Genomic DNA, 15,630 nt, shown 5'->3' on the forward strand with positions numbered 1-15,630 from the left:
CAAAACCTAAAACTAAAAGGAGAGTATTGGACTTGCGCTCATTCATCAGGTGGACTCAAACATGACTCCAAATGAATGCGGATGTTGCTCTGTATCTGCTGTATGTGTAAAAAAGCATCTGTTTGCTAACATGTTTGCCATAAAATTTTATAAGGTGTGCCACCCCCAAGTGACAAAAAAAAAAAAAAAAAAAAAACCTTTAAATGTTTTACTGGCTTATTTACAGTTAATTGATCCATTTGTCACTTATTATTGATGTGTCTTGCCAAAAACTTTTTTCTTTCTCTAGCTAGAAACAGCAGGCAAGTGCCTATTTTAATTCAGCAATAAGACATCGCCCCCCTGGCAAAATTTGACTGGTGTGACTGTCATGGTGCTCCACAGAGCTGTCGATGTCTTTTCCAGGCTCTCATATTTTGGAGCAAATTATAGCTATGTAAGATTATAATTGAGCCTTGCTGGCACCTGGCTACTGCCTGGCTCTTTACATTCACTGTGTCCACAACCTTCCTGAGACCCTCAAGCCTCTGCACTCCACGAAGTCACCACATCATCCACGCCCACTTACTGTCCACAACTCCAACCAAAGAACTGCATTTTTCTGACTGCTGCTCTAGTAAGTGCATGTGTGTCATTCAGACTAATATTGCTCAGTACCCAGTTCTCCCTCTCCAGGGCTTTATGTCTATTGCTGGCATGTTTCGAGCCTAAAAGTGGGGGCTGACACCAGAATTGGAAGTCCTTCTGTGGAGCAACAGCCCCGTCACAACATACTGCTTCCTCCATCCAGGCTGCTAACATTTTCCAACTGTTGGAGGCATGCTAGTTGTGTTCAGGACCTTGCATGAGATTCACAGTTGCAGTAGCAAAAAAACCCACAGCCATCTCAAAACCAAACCCAACAGCCAAATGCATTACCTCTACTACAGGTCCAAATAACTAAACAGTGGTAAAATGTGCGTTGATAGCTAGCTGAAAAAGAGAGATGGTTCAATAATACATGCATGTACCTAAAGTGCATTGTTATTCCAGTGGCTTAAATAGAACATCAGAGGTTCTTATGAGTACTTACAGAGATCCTGAAGGTGTCTACATCAACATCCTTGAATGGTCTTCAGAGGCCTAGAGGTCCAGCAAGATTTTCCAGGCATCCCTCACCACTTTCTGCCACTATTCAGTTATTGGATTTTGTATAAATCAGCACAGCCTAATAAATAAAATACGCTGATGTTTTCTCCCAGATTTAAAACTAGCTGAGATTATTAATTCTAATTAATTCATTATTTGGAATTTTATCAACAAAGGTAATCTAATAGCTCCCCTTGTGATTGTTAACATAGAGACGTTTGTATGCTGGTAACCTGACATGCTTAAGGAAGCCCAGGCTTAAATCTTTCTTACAATTACAGAGCTTTATTAAGAGGAGCAAAGGATTCATTTATTTATTTATTTTCCACGTCGTGACAATGTACAAGCACAACTCACAGAGAAATCTGAGTTGATTTCTGCTCTCTCTGAGCAGGAGCAGTTATAGAAGTGCGAAAAGGCGTGTTTTATCGCATTCTTATTCGATAAAATACGCCTTTTTGAAACAGGAAGGCATCCAGGCCAACCATTACTGTAATGGCTAAATAATTAAAAAGTGAACATGATTCTGCCACTTTAGGTCTATGTCAGGACTTTCAAACCAAAGGCACAGAGGGATTATTTGTTGTAAAGAGCTACGATTCATGTTTTCAATAGCCTCCGCTGAAAATGACTTCTCATGAATATGAACATAGAGAAAGTAAAGAGTAACCTTGGTGCCTTGCATCGCAACTCCAGGAAAAATGAATAAATAAAAAAAGCAATCCATCAGCGCATCAGGCTCAGAAATCAAAGCGGTTATTTCCAGGTTTTAGGCCTCAGCGGACTCCGGTCAGGAGGTGGCTCAGCTCGGAACCGGGCGGGACGCTGTGCAGGTGCATCCAGCGGCGCTCAGGTCTTTCATTCTTTTAACCGAAAGCTAAACTGTAACCAAGCCGTTAATAACTGTCTGCAACGTCTCCTCTGAGCCAAACAACCAGCCCACATCACAGAGCTGACTGACAGAGCGCATGGACATGTCTTCATGTTCAACGCGATTGTCCTGTTATTATTATTATTATTATTATTATTATTACTATTATTATTATTATTATTACTATTATTATTATTATCAGTAGTTGTAGTATTGTTGTACCTTGATAAGCCATGATGTCCTGTCCTGTTATTTTGCTGTCGCCTCTGTACGTTTGCTTTTATTTGCAGTCCGTTCCCAGCTTGAATTTGGCGTCGTTTCTTTGGAAAGTCCTCTGGAAGAAGCAATAAATGATTTAAGATGAAATTAAAAATATCAAACACAGCTGTATAGTAACAGCTGTGTTTCTATGCTAGCCCTTTTGACTTCGTGTTTCTTATATTGACTTTAAATGAGTTTTTAATCGATATTTAGGCCGCTATAATTCAAACTCTAACAGAACATTAAAACGGCATTTAGTAAAAACTGACACATTTGTTCATATTTTATATGCAAGCACATGAACTCACAAATAAATTGCGATAAAATGAATCATTAGGGATTTTTCATCCTGATACCAACAAAAATGAAGATGTAATATAGCTTATAACCTAACATTTGTGACATTTTTATGATTTACCTCAGTGAACATTTGAGTCAACTGTAACAAATCTTCGGTTGAAGTATTTTCTGCGATTAAATCTGTCTTTCAGAGTAGCGATCTGAGTATTATGACACTTAAACCCCCCCCCCAGATTTTTATAGTTTTGAAATAAACGCATGATTTAAATCCATGCATTACACATGTCCGGGGCTGGCTAGTGTCTGTTTCTGTGGCCGTTGCATAATGTCAGCTGGAGCAGTGTCTCCGTCCTTAGCGCTGCAAGCCAAAGACACGCCAAACTGACAACACACAACCCAAAATGGGACCCATCCAAAACACACAACAGGTTCCCCCAAACATTCGCGCGCACTGGAAGATTTTTGACATTATAGAACAAAAACACGTGTTTTTAAAGAGGAGATAGTCCGCACGGCTTCAATAGATATGATCGCTACATAGAGAACATGAGGACTTGCATGAAAAAAATACTTATCAAAATGTATGCTGAAATGATTTCCAAACACCATCTTTATATCCTCTTCAAATATCCATTATTTACGTAACAGTGTCAATAATAATATTAACGTGATCCTATAAAGCTGGAAAGCAGAGCAGCTTTTCACAGTGTAGAAAACAAATAACTGTTTCCACTAACCACATTTTAAATCCTGAGCACATTATGATGATGACGACATGTGGGCTACATTGTGTGCAGACAACAGTCCAATCATGCACACCTTGAAATGCTACAAACGCGAACAGTACCGTCTTACTTTATTCTTGACCTTGTAGGCTCATGCTTGCTGTGCATATGAGTGCGCGTGACAAACACACGCGCGCGCCTGTGCGGGTCCCAGGCCCATTGACATTAAAGAGAAGTAAACAGACAGGGCTCGAGGAGCGGTGAGGGTTCGCTATTGGCTGACACGGACTCTTAAGTCAGTTTCTCCTCCCCGGTAGTAAAGATGACGTACGAAATCAATCAACCTCTCCCTCTCTCTCCCTCTCTCTCTCTGCCTCTTTCTCTCTCCCTCTCCCTCTCTCTTTCTCTCTCTCTCCCTCTTTCCCCCTCTCCCTCTTTCTCTCTCTCTCTCTCTCTCTCTCCCTCCCTCTTTCTCTCTCTCTGTCTCTCTCTCCCCCTCCCTCTGCCCCCCCCCTCTCTCTCCCTCTCTCACAGACAAACTGGCTATACCATAGATCAGTATCAACCAGCCAGTAGTGACCCAGTGCCTGCCCGGACTGGTCCTTCTGAGGCTGACAGCTGCTGACTGGCTCAGAGCAGAATGAGATGAGATGAAAACAGAGGAAAAAAGGAGGCACGCGCACTTTGACTTTTTAAGAGAAAATGAACAGGAATAAGCGCTGCTGTGACTTATAACGAGAGGAAGAGGAACTATGTCTTAGAGGAGGAGGAGTTGTTTGACAGAACTGAGCGGCCTACAGGGCTTCTATAGACCAGTCTAGCACGGGTCTAGCCTGCTGTTGCACCGGCCGTCAGGACCGGGCCAGCCGGGCTGCTTCTGGCGGAAGTCGCTGGGGAAAACTAGCTGTTCAGGATGCAAACATCTGCTCTGGACAACCGGTAAACAGCGAAGACAAGTTTTACTTTTGCAGCATCCGAGAAGGGCCTGCGCGTGTGTTTGCGCGCGTGCAAGAGAGAGTGGGAGAGAGACAGAGAGAGAGAGTGCGTGCGTGCGTGTGTGTGTGTGTGTGTGTGTGTGTGTGTGTGTGTGTGCGTGTGTGTGTTTGTGTGTGTCACTATGAGTCTTGTCTCGGGCTTCTCTCACCACCCGGTCATGCACCACCACGACACCCACCACTATTCCCTGCATGCGGCGGCGGCCGGTCGGTGTCACGAGGACGCCGGAGCTCCTCCGTACTTCACGAGCTGGCTGATCAGCCACGCGGATATGTCTCCCACTGAATATAGCCTCGCGCCCGGCTACAGCCCAGAGTACCATGGCAACAGCGGCGGCGGGTCTAGCGGCGGCCTAGACTCCCACCATCACCATCACCACCACTACGGCCCCGGCGGCCTGGTCCCGGGGGCCGGCACCATCTCGGTGAACGGAACCGCGGTCGGCATGCATCACCACCACACACATCCTCGGACCGTGAAGCGGAGACCCACGGCCAACCGGAAAGAGAGGCGGCGGACCCAGAGCATCAACTCGGCCTTCGCGGAGCTGAGGGAGTGTATCCCCAACGTACCGGCCGACACCAAGCTGTCCAAGATCAAGACGCTGCGACTGGCCACCAGCTACATCTCCTACCTGATGGACATCCTGGACAAGGACGGGCAGCACGGAGACACGCAGGCTTTCAAGGCCGAGCTGAAGAAGACGGAGGTTCGGGAGGAGCGGAGGAAGAGAGAGGCGGTAAGAGCACCGTGCACTGTGACACAGACTGGTGGAGTTAAATGAAGCCAGCTGAAATCTGAATAACAGGGGAGTGAGTAACTGAATCAGACCAGCCGAGCAGTGATTAGCTGAGGCGGGCAGGACGCGGAGCTCCTCTCCCCGCTTCGCTGAGGAACACTCCGCCTGATGAAGGAGCGCTCCTACAGTCCACAGCATAGTCGACACTCCCGTAGCAGGCGACACTTTTTGGGCATACAGGTCAAATTATGATACTTTTTTTTTTTTTGTGGGGGGGGGGGGTAGTCAACATTTAAAAATACATTGGATCTATAATTGAAGGCATTTTCCAAATGCAGAGGACTCGTTTTTCAGGCCAGTAATGAAGGAAAGGAGACTGAAGCAGTGGAGAGTTGAGTAGATCAGGTAGCGAGCTTTTAAAGACCTAAAGCGATAGAGAGATAAACTATAGGCCATCTTAATTAGGCCTGTAACTAACAGTGGACGGTACATTTAATTTACTCCTCACTTTGGCAGTTGCGGTCATCTTTTTTGAAAATGTTTTGTGGCTGACATTAGTTAGGCGGAGACCTAAATTCTTTGGCGGACCTAGTGTTTGCAGGGAGAAGGTGATGCATTGCTGTTATTCTTAAATTTAATTATGCCTCATTCTCAGCAAGATTAACGACTGAGGGTCACAGTTGACCATCCCGTAATGTCTTCATCAGTAGGTAGTCAAGAAGACGGCGGACAGGAGATGTGAGAGAAGCAACTTTCCTTTTGTTCTCTGTTTCACGGAGTAAATGACTCATTATCGTTTGATTAAACACTGATGCGTGTCATTCACTCTCACATTGGAAAAAAAACTGATTCCAAAATCGCTTTTTTTTAAGACAATTTGGTGCAAAGTCATCTTGCATGCAGTCACAACATAACACATCATTTAGAAAATATGGGCCAGTTCATCTTTCCTGAAATATTACATATCAGTTGTGCATATCATATAATCCACTACACCGAACTTCATTCACTCTAATTAAATTCTACTTCTGCTCTTTATATTATATTATATTATATTATATATATAAATAGTTTAAAAAATGCAAGCTGTGAAATAATGCTGCATTGTGTCGTATAGTTTGTGTCAGTTGCGCTTATGGAGGATCTGCACGGCTTGCTCAGGGTCGTGGGCCGTTCGCCATCGTGCTGGGACAGCGCTGTGTTGACTGGACGGGACAGACTGTCGAAAGTCAGTTTAACTTCGTTTTAATCATTTTTCTCTGGTCCCAGATTTTACTAAATAGGTTATTTTTTTGCATCGAGACTAAAAGAGCAGAATAAATAAATCTAACGCTGAAGCAGGAGCAAGGCGGCTCTAATCTGACCGAGATTCACTAACAAGCTACGAATATTTAGCGAGTGATTACAGCCTAATCCAATTCATCGAGAAGATGACGACGGAAGACCAACAGGCCTAAAATAGTTAACTCTCAGTCGCCCATGGGCTATTTTCCATTTGGTTTCAAAGCAGCAGGACGACGCGATTAATAACAGCCTACAGCCCACACGGACGTGTAAGTTAGGAAATCATTGTTCTGTAAGATCTTTGTTTTTATGCGATTATTTTATAAATCATGTAGCCTATATAATGTGCAAGTAGGCTTACCTGTACCTCACATCTATCGAGACCATTACAGGCTTTCACTTTCGATCGAACAAAGACCATTTAGACTTCCAACCCCAGCCCAGTGTGACATGAGGTTACATACAATGTTTTGTCGTCTTGAACTGAGTGAGGATGCTGGAACCAGCATGAACCGAGCTGAAAGAGCCAGTCTACTCAGGAGGAAAAAGTAAGGAGCAACACAGGCTTTTCCTGTGCAGCAACTACACACAAATACACACAAACGGAAAGTAATCTGTAGCCCATTTATCTGGAGAGGAACTTAAAACACAAGAGAAGCAGGGGTGACTGCTAAAGAGAGTAAAAAGTAAAATATGTGTTTTTACACATTTTTAGAATGGACACTTGACTCCATAACCATCAACCAACGTAGGAGCAACCATAGAAAGATAAAAAGAGTTTACACAATAATGGTCAAGTTTAAATGATCAGCCTATTTAACAGTGGAGCCAGAAAATTGGTTGGCATCCTCAGACAGCTTGGAGCCAGAAGGGGCCAGGTTCAGCCAAGCAGACCCACCACTATTATTCCTTGCAACACTTTTTTGATGGTTTTGTCCTTAGAGCCCGCTATATTATCCACATAGTTTTGGTCCCAGCTCTGTGTATGTTACCCATATCCTATGGCTACAGCTTTACAAGGTCCTATAGTTGCTATGGATTTATGGTTTGGCACATCTAAGAGATTTAAACCCATTTCAACTGTCTTTACTTGCCTTTTGCGTTCACAGGAGTCCAGTTGATCCACATTCGTTGGCATAAATCTACATGTGCTCTTTCAAACACAGTAGCCAATAGTGTCAGATTGCAAATATTTTATTCATATTTGAATCATACATTTTCTTTTATTATAAGTGGCTAAAGGTCATAATTTATGTACCACTTCATACAAACAGAACTAAGCGTCATGTCAGTGATTCAACATGCTTTAACACCACTGCTGCCTGTTGTTTTCACGTACATTTATCTCATGATAATCATCACCACTGCATCTTACCTTATCCAGAGCTAACATCCAGCTTCAGTCCAGCAGGGAGTTGTGTATGGAAACACAACACATACATGAACATACTGAGCAGGTCTGAATAGACTAGTAAATATAAGAACAGAATCATTTCTTCCTTTCTGTTGCCTAACTCGCTGCCTATAGGAAGTGTGGTGCATAATTGAAACCAGACAGCATTTTTTCCTCATATTTCAAACTGCAATCACTAATAGGAGGATGTAATCCTGTTAATAACTCATGTCAACTCTTTGAAACTCCAGTCCTGAATTCAAATACACACTGCCCTGCTATAAGTGCCCCACTTCAGTTTAATTAAAAAAAAAAAACATTTATGTGAATAGATTTCCTTAATTTGTTTAAAAAGTCTTTCAAACTTTTTATTAAATTCGAACACGTATCAAAGGAGTAAGTATGGTATAAGTGAGTTTGTTACTCAGTGGAGCTAAAGTAAGCCCTGAATGTTGTTTCTGCTCTTCAGTCTGCTCTTACATTAATAATGAAGTAGTAAACCCAAATGGGAATTTAGTCTAATTCAGAGTATGGATCTGTAAGCTTGGCGTAAACAGGCTGGCACTATGTGGGTTTCTTTAGTTTGTTGTACTATAATGGAAGAATCCGCTGATCTAGTTTATGCAAAAGACCTCATTGAGGCAGAGACATAACACTTTTAGATTTTTTCCAAGACAGATCTGCTTTGATCAGTTTCACCTATTTGAGGCTCCCTTTGAATCCACCTTTTTATTATACATATGTGCATGATTTTTCATTTCATCTTTTTCAAAGATGATTTTATCACAGTGCAGCAGCAAACTGATTACACATTTAAATTTAGATCTGATCTGAAATGATAGCTGATAGAAAGATTTAGACATTGTTAAATCATCAGCATTTAGTGACAGACCTGCATGCAACTGACTCAGTTACAGCACAACTTTTATTGTGTTGCAATGTCAAAATTTCAGGAAAAGAAACTGAATTTTAGCACTGGAAGGGATTCAGAGTAAATGTGTAGAGAGTAGCGCTGCTTTGAGCCTGGTGAGACACCGCTAGTGGTTTTGCTTTCACTGATGTGTAGCCTGCAGACTAATGCAGCCTGGACCTCTGTCCAGACAAATGACTGGTAAACTGGTGTCATGTGTGTGCTGCAAGAACCCTGAAAAATCCTTCAGTTAAGTCTGTGTAAATGATAATACAATGACAAAATGCCTGTTTGGTTAATGTAAGCATCACACATGTGAAATAGTACATAAAAGATCTACCGCCTTGTTAATGTATTTAGTAAGACTTTAGTTAAAGTGGTGACGTATAACCAAAGCACAGTGTTACATGATATTTATTCATATTGTTTTATTATTTTGCTAAGTTAAAGGCCTATTACAGGCTTCAAACTTGTCTAATAAAAATACTTGTTCCTTCTTAAATTGCATTAACATTTTAGATGTTTATCTAATAATTCTGAAAAAAAGATCTGTTCTTATGATAACATTATAATCTGCTTGTAGCTCACATTGGTGGCCTGTCTGTAATAATAAGATAGAGTGGAGGCCGAAGATCACTCACTGTGTGCTTGTGTAAAATCAGTTTCCTCATTCACAGGTCCAGTTAGTATTTCATTCCTATTCATTCATCTTGTTGTTGTCATTGTTTTTGTTATTATTGTGCCTTTTCTTGTTACTTTAGAATTTGATATTTTCTATAACCTATAGAACCGGCTTCGTTTTGTCCTGAACGCAGAGCAGATCGCGCCGGTATGTCCGAGGAGGCTGCGGCCAAGACACTGGAGCCTAATATAGAGGAACATAAGAGAGTAAAAACAATGGGGATTAACTTGTTTGGATGTCTGCTGGTCTCTTGCTCCTCCTGTTTGCAGTAATTATACACACGTTCTGCTGGCACAACTCGTTTTATTGTGTCTTCATTAACGGACCCGAACCGAAATAGCATATTTGCAAACGAGGTGGGTTTTCTCAGCTCGGTTACAGTTGGCCCGATACGTCCTCATCTTTCATGTTTTTTTCTGCACACACACAATCATCCTGAATTCAAAGATTTGGCAGTTTAACGCAAATCGTCTGATGTTTTATTAGTATGCGCACATTTCTGGAAGAGCACCAGCGTTTCGAGCTGCTGAGCTCTCTGTTATTAACCTCGTGTCCTTTTCTGTCTTTGTTTTTCTACAACTGGAGAATGTAAATTGCCAATAGCAGGGCCATTTAAACGTTGAAACAGCATCATAATGACAATGGTGAAGACATCAAAATCTGTTAGCTTCTTCTTTAAGTAGACTAGAAGACAATCGTACATTCAAAAAACGTAACGAATTTCAAATGAGCAAAGTCAAATCTTATTGCAGAAAGAATCATATTTTCGGAGGTGATCGTGTGTTTGGTGTGTCAGACACACTCTGCTAAATGAAACAGGGCTGCTGCAGTGCAGCTACTTCAAAGTCGCCCTCCAATTCAAGCAGGCTCCTCTGTTGCTGTCCGCCTGCCGAGGGATTGGACGGATGGTCGCTGCGGATTACTGCGTTTACCGAACCCGAGAGCGGTTTACCGCTCCAGCACTGGTAGAGGCAATATTTGGAGCAAGCGAGGCGACATTACCGTGTCACATTTTCATGAAGTTTGAAGTGAGGGAAAAAAATAAATATGAGTCGGGATTGAGGCAAATCCTGGAGATGCCAGCTTTCATCGTGAAAGAACGGACAGAATAAGGCTGACATTCAGCGCTGCTGCATCACAGCACTGAATGATCCGCACCGTAAATCACTTTCACTGTCTTCACCAATACTCCGAAGTTCATTTGGCTGTTTGTTCATGTCCAGCTCGGCCTGTGGTCCTGTTACTGAAGGTACCGCATATTGTCTTTCCTCTGATTGATTTAAGCTTTGTTGCTCAGTCCACGCAATGCACTTCAAGCAGGTATAATTATTATTATATTAATTATTATCATTATCATTAGGGTAAAGGGAGTACAACAATCCTTTAAACGGAACAAAGACAGAAACGTTGTCCTTGTGCGCACGTTTGTACATGTTTCTGTGGAAAAGAATAAATCAATACAATTAAAAACGGGTACTATAAGGCCGTTTCACTACATATTGTATCAATGTATGTGTGATGAGGCTAAACACAGCTTCAGGAATCGCTGCTTTTGGCGGATGGAAGCCGAAAGTCTCAACAAGTAAACATTCACGCTAAGAAAAAAGAACACATTTAATAAAAATAATAATTTATCTTCAACATCAAATGATATTTCTTTTTTAGCTGAATTTGCTCTCAGTAAATCAGATTATTTTCCAGGGTTTACAGGAAATATGATTTATGCTGCTTGAAAAAGCTGATAACGTGGACACCCACTGACAGACGCGCGCGCGCCCGCGCGCACACACACACACACACACACACACACACACACACAAACACAAACAAATGTTAAAAGTTTGCTGCTATGCTATAAACCGAACGCTGTTCTTCCTGAACACCTGAGTGAGGCTGCTGTCCATATGCATTTGAAAGTGTGGAGCTTGTAAACACTTTCAGCTTATTCTCCTTTTTAACTTGAACTTCGTGATGTTAATAAGTCTTGCGGGTATCTATAGAAATATCACTGCGTGTGTATAAACTGTATGTGTTCTGAAGCATTGACCTAATTGGGCTTGTCCTAAATAGGCCAACAATATCAGTCCACTACAAACACAAACGTCTGGACTCCTGTCACCATGCACACTGAATGAAGGTCATTATATTTAATATTCAGTCACTTGAACTGTGGTGGTTTCTTCAGTATCTGTATTCGAAAACTGGATGTTAGAAGTAGCAAAAAAAAAAAAAAAAAAAACGGGGATTCTGAGTTTATATTCTCCAAAAATAATAAATCTAACTCTGAGAAGTAAAACTATTTCCATGGTTAAAAAAAAGGCGCTGTCAGTCTGATTAGCTATGAAATACAGTAACCCTTATACGGATGATTCTTTATTTAGAGTTATTATGATGTGTGCACATGGATCAGTGTGTATAAATAACAATACATATCGCATCTGCAGGTGGAGATCCCTAAGACAACCTCATCTTCATCATCCTCATCGTCATACTCTTCGTCCGCGGGCGATAAGAAGAGTAAAGGACGGACAGGATGGCCTCAACATGTCTGGGCTCTGGAACTCAAACAGTAGCGCCCCCCCCGCCTCCTGCCTGTTGATAGTCCTCTCCTCCTGCAGCTCTGTCCTGGAGGAGGTGACGCGCTCTGATGAACTGTGATGGCAGTCATCATCATCATCATCATCATCTCTCTGGACCTGTAGGCTGTTCAACCCCCCGCGGACCGGTGGACGCTGTGGTGCGTGTACAGCTCCGCTCACTTTGCTACAGTGAGACACGAAAACAGTGACAGTTTCCAGTCGTTTTGTTTATTGGTTGGAGTCGCCGATAGAGCTCACCGTCGGATTTCTACCACCCCTCACAGTTGTGTTCTGTGTCCGGGTTTGATCTTGAACTGAGATTTCCTCTTTAAAATTTGCCTCGAAAAAAAATGAAAATAGGCTATCCCCATGTTCTTTTTAAAAAGATTTTAAATGAAATACATTTTTAAAAATCGATGTATTTAAGGCCTCACCAACTAGAAACATTGTAAGTGCTTTGTCAGTGTCCCTATAATTCAACATATTTGACGTCAGTGGAGTCTTTGGGATAGGCTCATTTATGATACAGTAAATGTGTTTGGGCTTGAGCTACATAGAGTCGGTCGGAACGGGTTAAAATAATACATTATCTGTAACATTTGACCCGTGAATCAATAGAGTCCACTGTTCCTCACCTGAAGCAGCTCTGCTCAGGTCCTCCTCTGCCTTGAGGCCACTCGAAAAGCGGACGCTCGAATGAAACAGAGCTGTTTCGGTGAGTGGGATCTTTGCCGAAATGAAGAGAGGTCCATAAAAGATCCTGTGTTCTACCAGACTGAGCAAAGTATCTTTAATACCACTGTTGGATTGTGAGCGGAGTGCAGCGAGGGAAAAACAGAAGGAGCACCCCCCCCCCCCACACACACACACACACACGGGGCGTTGACGTGCTTTCTGCTTTATTTAACGGAATATATTTATGTGCAATGTGGCCGTTAGAAGGACCAAAACAGCCATGCTGACTGACAGTGGACATTTACTGAGTATCTTTGATTAAGCGACAAGGTGTATGTGAAGTCCTCTCTCTCCCTCTCTCTCTCTATGTGTGTGTGTGTGTGTGGGTTTGCGTGTCTTTCCTCTAGCAATTTTGGGTTGTAAATGTAATGACGTCACGGTGATGACAAAGTGTCTATGTTTTGGTGTGAAATTGTGGTGGGAGTCTAAATAATGCTTCATGTGGGATGTAAACAATGTCATGAACTTAATAAACCACCAAGGTTAATTAATGCACACTGGGCTGATTTCTGAACTTTTAAACATCATTCTCCTGGGCATCAGCAGCAACAAAGAGAACAGTGTCCACAGCGGCTTCAATAAGCATTTGCACAAAAAAAAATGTAAAAAAAGAAAAACCCACACACACATACACACACACACAAACACACACACACACACACACACACACACACACACACACACACACACACACACACACACACTCAGCCTAAACGTTTTGTGTTGTTCGGTAAGTGACCAATAGGGCTCCCATATTTTAAAGTGGAAAAAAAAAGAAAACCTTATTTTTTTTTTCATATGCCACTTTCACATCATGACAGACATTAAATGGATGTCAAATAAACATATACACATGTTTTATACATTTTCTTTTACAGGAAAAACAGACAATTTATTTTTGCCGTGAAATAATAAATTTTACTTTTGTTTTTGAACTCATGATTTCCATATGTACCTTTTTTAAAGAAACAATCTTTTACATTTTAATTTTCGGGTAGTTTCACAAATCAAATTTGAATTTAATGAAATTGAATATTTATTGAGTTACTGATATGAAAATGGATATTGTTGGAGTAGAAAAACCTTTAACAGCAGAAAACATCAGTCAGTCAGCTTTAGTTCATATCTAGTGTCAAAATCTGAATAATAGACTAGGCCGTTATCATCAGGCTATATCTTTATGTCTAATTTCACGTTTGCAATGGAGTGTGTGATGATGTAAAATAATGAAGTTGTCGAGCTTTACTTCTTTATAAGCAGGAAATACATAATCATAAAAAGGCACTCAAAGTTTTTTTTCGGTGCATGCAGTGGCCCTGCTAGACACATTTTTACAGTGGAATCTATGAGGCAACCACAAGAGCGACACCTATAGCTCTAACATTTGAACATAATAAAAAAAAAAAAAAAAAATCCCAAATCAAATCTTGCAATTGTTACCCAACCCACACTGTTATTGTAATCTTCCATCAGATCTGGCAGAAAGTCCCTGGTTCCTCTTTGAACTTCCTTATTTATCATAGTTGCGCTGTATGCGGTTTTTCAGTGTGGATAATTATAAACAGACATTTAATTTGCTTTTAACATTGAAAAAAACTTTAGAAAAATGGGTGAAACTGAGAATCTGTAAGAAACCTGTTTGAATCTCTGTTAACTATTGTTATCTATCTTCCACTGAACTCCATTGTCATAGGGTTCCTGTGTCACGGTGTGAGTACAGTGCTATCATAACCAAGGAATGTGAAAGAAGTAAAAAAAAAAAAGGCTTTAGGTCAATTCAAAAACAAACACTGAAATGACACTTTTTCAATGTTATTCATAGAAAAACACCACTCGCTGTCTGTGGCGTTTCCATGAAAAAGAGTCATCAGTTTTCAGCAACAGTCTGGAGCTGAAAGATCAATTTCTGTAACTACTTACTGTATGTCTCTGTGATGCCTGTAATTCGACATTCCCATCATATTGGAAGAAAGAGAAGGACAGGATGACCTCTTGGTCAAATGAATGTATGGTTGTGCCCATGAATCCCACTTGAAAAAATCATCAGAAGTTCAAACAGTAATTTAAGTCTAATGGTTTCTGTACAAATACCTAAAATATGTCACATCATGGAGTGAACTTATCCTCAGTCAACAAAATGCACTTCAATGATGCTCTATGTATCACTTTATATATTCTCAACATGCAATGTCCAGTTAACAATATCTGGTTTAGGCTTCCAAAATAAAGCTCGCTAAGAATAATAAAAAACACACACGTGATTCACACTGTGAAATGGTCACATTTTGGTCAGGTGTAGGCACCAAAACTACTTGGCTAGCTGTTAGTTACATACATTGTTCTGCACTTTAAGTTCTGTAGCTTCAGCTAGTTATGTAACTTCTACTTAACATAAATTAAGAAGAAGTTATCCATCCCAACCCTCCACCACACGTGGTCTTTTTTCGCACATTTACATCATCACCATACATGCACATTAAAACATTACAGTAGAGGGGCTCCCCCAGTATGATGTTAGAAGGTACACCCTAAGGGCAGGGCCACTGACCAAGCTATCACAATTTGTTGGGAGTCAGAACTTTGCTCAGTCTCTATCTCTCCGCTCGACATGAAAGCCTGTAGACCTCTTAGATGATGTTTGCTGCTGCACCTATTGTTGCAGACAATAGGCTCAGATTCCTGTCAGTCAAACAAACCTTTTTACCCTGCAAACACCTAATCATGTTTCTGTAGCAAACTCATGTGGTGCCTTTGCTGTGGTATATTGGGCACCCCACTGTGGTTGATGCACCTCCTAGAAAATGTAAAATGTCACGTGGAAAGTCGTAATTGGTCAAACTGGTGGTTTCTGGTGGTGGTAGCATTTGTTGTTGTGAAGATTATAAAGGAATGCTAAGGGGTCTTCTTGTTTTCTGTCATGCTAGGTACATTTACACTTTGTGACCTTCAAAAGCAATCTGTCATGCAAACCTTATCCACAGCAGGATTGTTACATAAAGAATATAGCAATGCCTATATACCATACAC

At 41.3% G+C, this 15,630-nt stretch overlaps 1 protein-coding gene across 1 annotated transcript; it reads left to right on the forward strand.

Annotated features, from left to right (window-relative positions):
- Positions 1-3,942: 3,942 nt before the first annotated feature.
- Positions 3,943-13,073, forward strand: hand2 (heart and neural crest derivatives expressed 2). Its single transcript, XM_041933982.1, has 2 exons — positions 3,943-5,020; positions 11,734-13,073. The coding sequence occupies exons 1-2, from the start codon at positions 4,403-4,405 to the stop codon at positions 11,860-11,862; spliced, it is 747 nt and encodes a 248-aa protein (XP_041789916.1). The 5' UTR covers positions 3,943-4,402; the 3' UTR covers positions 11,863-13,073.
- The last annotated feature ends 2,557 nt before the right edge of the window (positions 13,074-15,630 follow it).

This window comes from Chelmon rostratus, chromosome 3 (genome assembly GCF_017976325.1).
Source record: "Chelmon rostratus isolate fCheRos1 chromosome 3, fCheRos1.pri, whole genome shotgun sequence".
Classification (NCBI taxonomy): domain Eukaryota; kingdom Metazoa; phylum Chordata; class Actinopteri; order Chaetodontiformes; family Chaetodontidae; genus Chelmon; species Chelmon rostratus.